Raw genomic sequence first — 7,279 nt, 5'->3', positions numbered from 1 at the left:
AGAAATTTCCATTCCAAGCATTTGTATATTTGGCTCCGATAGGTGTGGCCAGTGGAAACTAGAACCCCTCGAAAACCCGTTAAGAAAACCTCAGAAGTAGAGTAAAGCTTAATAAAATGATCCTGGACTAATTTCTCAATCTCTCTTCTAGACATAACCTAATTCCCAAAAACATCAAACAAACCCATCATTCTATGTTGTGATCGCCATTTATAATCCATTGGAATCTAGATCTAAGGGCCTTGAAAAGTTCTTCTTGCCTCAATATATCATTATACTCCCCTACCAGAGATTTATGTAGAGCTACATTAAACTCACAAGGGGATTTAGTCAAAGCTTTTTTCAGTTCAGAAAATCCTAGCTACTAGTGTTTCTTTCTACTAAATAAATGTTAGTTTAAGTTTGAAATGGAAGATATTTAAAATGTATTCATCAATTTATAAATATATTTGTACAATTACATTTACTTAGTGCATGATCAGTTGGGATCTAAATTATTAAAAATAAAAAGAAATAGCTCTCTTATATTTTATTGACATTGATTATCATTTTTAACACATTGAATCCAAATTATCTATATAATAGATATAAGTGTATTTATAATTTAATCCACATATTTTAAATATGTTTCATTAGAGATTGTTAGGGATAAACTCGGTTAAACAACGATTAAGTAAAATAAAGAAGAAATTGAAAAGATCGAACACGAATATTTTACGTGGAAAACCCCTCTGAAGAGGATAAAAATCACGGGTAAAAATAATTTCACTAAAACGGCAAAAACGAAGAGTACAAAAAGATGGAAATAAAAACTAAACCCCAAAACGCAAAAAAAAAATCCTCAAAACGTAAACACAAAATTCTTTAAAAGCTTGTAAAAGCTAATACCTAAATGTGTAATGGGTTATTTTTCTAGGGAGGGAAAATGGTCTATTTATAGGCTAAATTTGTAGGTCAAATAATATTAAAATAATCTATACTAATCAAAGTTTGAGTAGGAAACTAAAAACATAGTTTAATTGGGAGAAAAAAAGCTGAAAAATACGAGACATAACTCCACAAATCTCTACCTTAACTCGTATTTTCAGAACACCTTCTTTGTCAAAGCCTACCACGGGCTTATCTCGAACTATGCGGGACATTAATTGAGTCGAATTTGTGTTTAGAAGCTGGAGGTTTTTTAGTCTTTGACTTGTGCAATGCCAAATCAAAACTGACTCGGGTCTGATTTCCACGTACGCAATGTTCTATATTTTCAAAACTTGCATCCAAAAGATAACCTCTCATCAAAACGAGGGACGTCTTATTTCACCAGTCACCGTTGATCCTTCCAAAACATCAAGATTGCCAATCTTTTTACTTTTCATCAAAATGAGAGCCCCATGAGATACATTAATGTTGTTTGACTCGATGTTAATTCTACAACCCTTCGAGTCCAAAATTCCCAAGGAGACGAGATTTTTCTTTAAGTCAGACACATGCTTGACATCTAACAGTGTTCTAATTGTCTCGTTGTGCATCCTGATTTGAACAATACCAAATATCGATTACCTTATTGGATGAACCATTCCCCATGCGCACAACTCCACCTTCAACTGAACTATACGTGGAGAATGAGTCTCTATTGGGACACATGTGGAAAGAACACCCCGAATCTAGGATCCACTTGGACGTAAGGTCGAAGTTTTCACTTGTTAACACAAATAAGAAATCATTACCCTTGTCATTGGCCAAATTAACACCAGCTAAATCTTCCTCATTGCTCTCAACAGCCCTTTTATTTCGCAGTTTGTAACAATTTATCTTGATGTGACCTAACTTCTTACAATATCAACATCTCTTGTCTCGCTTCCTTGATGCTACCAAAATCGAGGCTTATCTATTTGACTTGCTATTTGAACCAAACTCATCGTTGAGTTTTTCTTTGTTCAACAGATGACCTTTTACATTCTCAAATGAGAGATTATCTCTGCCATAAATCAAGATTTCCCTGAAATACTTGTATAAAGGAGGTAAAGAGTACAATAATAGCATAGCATGAAATTCATCGTTAATATGAACCTCAACATTCTTTAAATCATTCAAAAGAGTAATAAAATGATTGATGTGATCACTAAGGTGCTCACCTTTGTTTATGCGGAATGTGTACAATCGCTGTTTCAACACTAATCGGTTAGTTAAAGACTTTGTCGCGTAAAGGGTTTCTAACCTTTTCCATAAGGTGAATGTTTTTTTCTCCATCAAAACCTCTTAAAACACATTATTTGTTAGACATAATTGAATCGTGGATAGAGCCTTTTCATCTAACCTATCTTATTCTAAATTATCCATGTCTGCAAGATTCTTCTCTGTAAGGACTTTCTCAAGATCGCCCTAAATCAAAATTGTCACCATCCAAATTTGCCACAAATTGAAATTTATGATGCCATTGAACTTATCAAAATCAAACCTTGTTGTTGCCATCTCTAAACGAGTTGATTGTGGAAATCGAACTAGCTTTTATACCAGTTTGTTGGGGATAAATACGGTTAAGCAATGAACAAGTAAAATAACGAAGAATTTGAAAAGATCAAACACAAATATTTTACGTGGAAAAACCCTTCCGAAAAGATAAAAAATCACGAGCAAAGATAATTTCACTAAAACAGAAAAACGGAAAGTGCAAAAGATGGAGATAAAACTAAACTTTGAAACCTGAAATAAGAACCTTCAAAACGTAAACACAAAAATTTCTGAAAGCTTATAAAAGCTAATACCTAAATATGTAAAGGGTTATCTTTCTAGGGTGGAAAAAGGGCCTATTTATAGGCTAAATTTATAGGTCAAATAATATTAAAATAACAACCATTAATCAGAGTTTAAGTGGGAAACTAAAAACAGAGTTTAACTGAAAAAAGAAAAGCTGAAAAATACGAAACATTACTCAACAGAGATGTCCAAGAAGTGAGCTAAGCTACAATCTATTTTTTTAGAAAAATTTCCAAACTCAACTTGAGTCAAATGGTCCAAAAAAATATGAATATTATATGAATATTATATTAATATTCATATTTTTTATCATTAAATTTAAATTTGTGCTATCTTGACGGAAAAAAACTCTTGCCTAAGCTTTAGGTCAAGACAATCCAAAGACTGAGTCTTTGTCTGAACTTGATTTGAACCGAGCTTGGCAGGACACCCGATATGCGACTAGGGTTATGTTTCATGCCATAATTTGAATAGACATTAAACACCTAAGGGTGAGTTTGGATGGGCGATGCGTTTACCTGCGGTTAGTGTAAAAACAGCGGTGGTGGTGAGATTAGACACTGTAGCTATACTGTAGCTATACTGTAGCGTGAGATAAAAAGTAAACTAAACGCACCGCACCGCACCCAATCGCCCATCCAAACCCACCCTAAATTGATAGTCCAGTTGACAGAAAAGCTAATTGATATCGTGATTCTTAGATAGTTTAAATGAAATATTTCAAAGCTTAAGAACCAATTTAAAATTCAATGATAATTTGAATATGTTTAGCGGGAGTAACCCTAGTAAGATTTACTGAATTGGTACTTAAAAGTAAACGAAGCCGATTTTTTTACCATTACTACGACAAAAACAAAAAAGAAAGGTACAAAAGCTCTTCGATCTTTTTTAATTTTAATGTCGAGTAAATTGGTCTTGTTAAAAAGATGGAAATAAATTGATCTTTGTGAATTTCGAATGTAAGCATCTAAGGATAATTAATTACAACATTAATTTTCTTTTTATCAAGTTTACATAATAATTAATGTTATAATAAATTTAGCGCTCAAAGTTTACACATTTTATCTATATATATATTTGAAGCTAAAGTTTCTTTCTATATTCTTTTTATTATTTTAGATTTTTAAAAATTTAAAATTATTTTTAGAATTAGAATCAAATTAATAAAATATGTAAATATTAAAAGTTTAATTTATTATTACATTAATTAAAATTATTTACGGTAAAATATTAATTCTCTTTACTTGTTCATTTTCAAAATTTACATGATTTCATTCAAATTCAAAAAAAATTTGACAGTAATTAAATTGTTGTAATTTTTTTTTTGATAAGACCAATTTACTCAATATTGAAATTAAGAGGGATTGGAAAAGTGATTTTACCAATAAGCAACTATATCCGCTGTTTTTGTTCTTTGTTAGTGTCTTTGGGTGTTTCTGGAGCCTTAGACCCGAAACGTAACCGAACTGAAAAGCCCCAAAGCCATAGCCACAGCCAAAGGCGATGGCCATTTCTTGTCTGAGACTATCCTTGGCTCCATGGCTGGTGAAAACTCCAAGGCCAAGGCCTCCTTTGAAAGTAACACCTTTTCGAATCATTTGCACTGCTCAGTCCTCTGTAGTAGATGAAAAGGAGCTGCCTCTCCCTCTCTCCGCCTGCAAATGGGAACCTTTTCGCAAGAAAAAGGTGGTCATGCGGGTCGGCTACGTTGGCACCGACTACAGAGGTAGCTCCTTCTTCAACCTCCCCTTCTTTTTCATTTTTATATAAACAAAACCCAATGTTTTCCCCCCCTTTATTTATAGGTCTTCAACTGCAGCGAGATGAACACGAGCTATCTAGTAAGTTGCAGCTTCCACTATTGTAATTAAATATATCTGTTTATTTAAAAACTATTGTCAATTTTCTCCCTCTTTTTTTTTTTACATAGCCTAGAGGTGGGGATTATTTTCTTTTCATGATTTCATCACAATTTTTGGCTGTTGTTTTTGTTGCTGTTAATTGTGTTATAGGTGCTCACTAGGCCATTACATTTCAGTTTTTTTTTTCCCTTCATATCTAGTATGGGGTCTGAACATACTAATGATTGCAATGTGGCAATGTAGCTATTGAAAATGAACTGGAAACTGCCATTTTCAAGGCTGGAGGAATCCGTGACAGTAATTATGGTGATCTGCACAAAATTGCTTGGGCCAGAAGCAGCCGAACAGATAAAGGAGTAAGTTTCTTGTTATTATTTTGTATGTGCTTGATGTGAGGTTGGTGCTGCTAAAACTTCTATTGTCAATGGATACTTTAGGTTCACTCTTTGGCAACAATGATCTCCTTGAAAATGGAGATACCTGAAGATGCTTGGAAGGAAGACCCCAATGGCATTGCCCTGGCTAAATGTGTTAACTCTTATCTTCCCGACAATATCCGAGTCTTCAGTATATTACCTTCACAAAAGTGAGAGCCTGAGTTTGTTTATTTGGATTTTTGCTTCAGTATTTTACATAAATATTTCATTTCTGGGTGTCCTTTCTTTTCTGTATCATCGCCTTTTTTAGGAGTTTCGATCCTAGAAGGGAATGTAATCTCCGGAAATATTCCTACCTTCTACCAGCTGAAATCATTGGAATAAAAAGTCACTTCACTGAAGCTGAAACTAATTATCATATATCAGACTTCAACAATATATTAAACTGTTTTGAGGTATCAGTTATATTATGTCATTTATCTTTGTCCTTTTATGAAGCCATATGTTATTATTTGCTTTCTTTCAATGGAGAGCAATTCAAAATTCACCTGGAGAATTGCCTTCTCAATTAAGATTTTACTTCATATTAAACATGTTTACTTTAGTTCATTGTTCTATGATTCCATTTTCTGGTGTGTTTTTCTTATGATTTCGGGGGTTAGTTTAATACTCATTCAGGTCTACTTATTCAGTTATGCTAGAATTTGCTTGCTTATTGTTTATTGTGGATACTTTTTAGGGTGAACACCCTTTCCATAATTATACTCAAAGAGCCAAGTACAGAAGACGAGTTCCTCCTAGGCAAACTGCCAGAAATGGTCGTCCACCAAGAGCTAAATCTCATAATGGCTCATCAACTTCCGAGATGGAGGAAAGTGATGTAGAGGAAGATACAAGGATCGATGAAACAAGTACAGTAAATAATGAGGAAATGTCTTGTGGTTTTGGTGAACCTGTGGTTGATTCTTGTAACAGTCAGGGCAATGGCTCGAAGGATCAAAGTCCCAAGGTAGTTATAGCAAGATGGTTACATGAACCTGACGAGACAGATAGAATCACAGGTTCCCACTTTCGAAAAATTTTTCACTGTTCTTGTGGAAAGCTGCAGAATTCAATGGGATTTGATTACGTTGAAATTTCCATATGGGGAGAGTCTTTCATGCTACATCAGGTAACCTTTTTAAATCATTAAAGTAGAAAGCATCCGTTTGTTGCCATGTTATATTTCCTGTTATTGTTACTGCAGTATGTTTCTGAAAAAAAAAAAGAAAAAAATAATTAGAATTAAGCTTATTTTCCTCAAGTGTTAAAAGCAGTAATTGCAATTTAAGGTTGCCTCATTGTGTAGAAGAAATTTAAAGAACAAAAGCTTAGGGTGGCCTGCACTTTTTGCAAACTGTTTGACAAAGTTTATAACATTAAATACTGTATATTGTGCCAGATCCGCAAAATGGTTGGTACTGCCGTAGCTGTGAAGCGCAAATTGCTCCCAAGAGATATTCTAACATTATCGCTAGCCAAATTCTCACGGGTTGTCCTTCCCCTTGCTCCATCTGAAGTTCTAATTTTGAGGGGGAACACATTCATATTGAGAAAGGCGCCTGGTAATGTAACAAGACCTGAAATGCTGACGATGGTTGAATCAAAAGAAATCCTCAAGGCAGTTGATGAGTTCTACAAATCTGTAATGTTGCCGCAAGTTTCAAAATTTTTGGACCCTTCCAAATCACCCTGGGAAGAATGGGTTGAAAATTTAGATTTTAACACAGGCATTCCCGATGCAGAGTTGGATGAAGTCAGGAATGCTTGGAAGCTGTGGAAGGAGAAGTTGCCGATTAGGCGAACTTCTTCTGCACAGGCAGTGAGCCTATAAAACACACTGAAATTTTCAGCATTATTTGATATTTGTCTGTCATTTATGCTAGAATCAATGGAAAGGAGGAATAGGCTAAACAATTTTGATTGATACTTGCTAGCTTGTATTCAAGATAATGAGAACGGCCTTTGCGAATTTGATTCTGTGCAGGGTCAGATGAATCAAGACTCTGGCTTAGTCGGAAAACTTTTTGAACAAAGTGATGTGAAGGTCACAGAAGTAGAGGTAAATAGCACAAGATTCACCACCGGTCGGCTAAGATAGGAGAATGCATTTTTTTTTTCTATATTTTGACTTAAAAGGCTTAGAATACATGTTATAGAGTGCTAAATTGTGGTCAAGAACTTGCTTGCCAATCTTTCCATTTTCACCTTAATAATTTTTTGTTCAATACGAAAAAAACCAAGTTATGCCTA

The 7,279-nt window shown here is 34.3% G+C and overlaps 1 protein-coding gene across 1 annotated transcript; it reads left to right on the top strand.

The window, feature by feature from the left end:
- The first annotated feature begins 4,170 nt into the window (after positions 1-4,170).
- Positions 4,171-7,279, top strand: LOC107927029 (putative tRNA pseudouridine synthase). Its single transcript, XM_016857994.2, has 7 exons — positions 4,171-4,474; positions 4,554-4,589; positions 4,854-4,966; positions 5,048-5,196; positions 5,298-5,442; positions 5,727-6,158; positions 6,429-7,279. The coding sequence occupies exons 1-7, from the start codon at positions 4,252-4,254 to the stop codon at positions 6,858-6,860; spliced, it is 1,530 nt and encodes a 509-aa protein (XP_016713483.1). The 5' UTR covers positions 4,171-4,251; the 3' UTR covers positions 6,861-7,279.

Source organism: Gossypium hirsutum, chromosome D03 (assembly GCF_007990345.1).
Source record: "Gossypium hirsutum isolate 1008001.06 chromosome D03, Gossypium_hirsutum_v2.1, whole genome shotgun sequence".
Classification (NCBI taxonomy): domain Eukaryota; kingdom Viridiplantae; phylum Streptophyta; class Magnoliopsida; order Malvales; family Malvaceae; genus Gossypium; species Gossypium hirsutum.
Note: the sequence above shows the minus strand (reverse complement) of the source record. Positions and strands in the feature narration are given on the sequence as shown.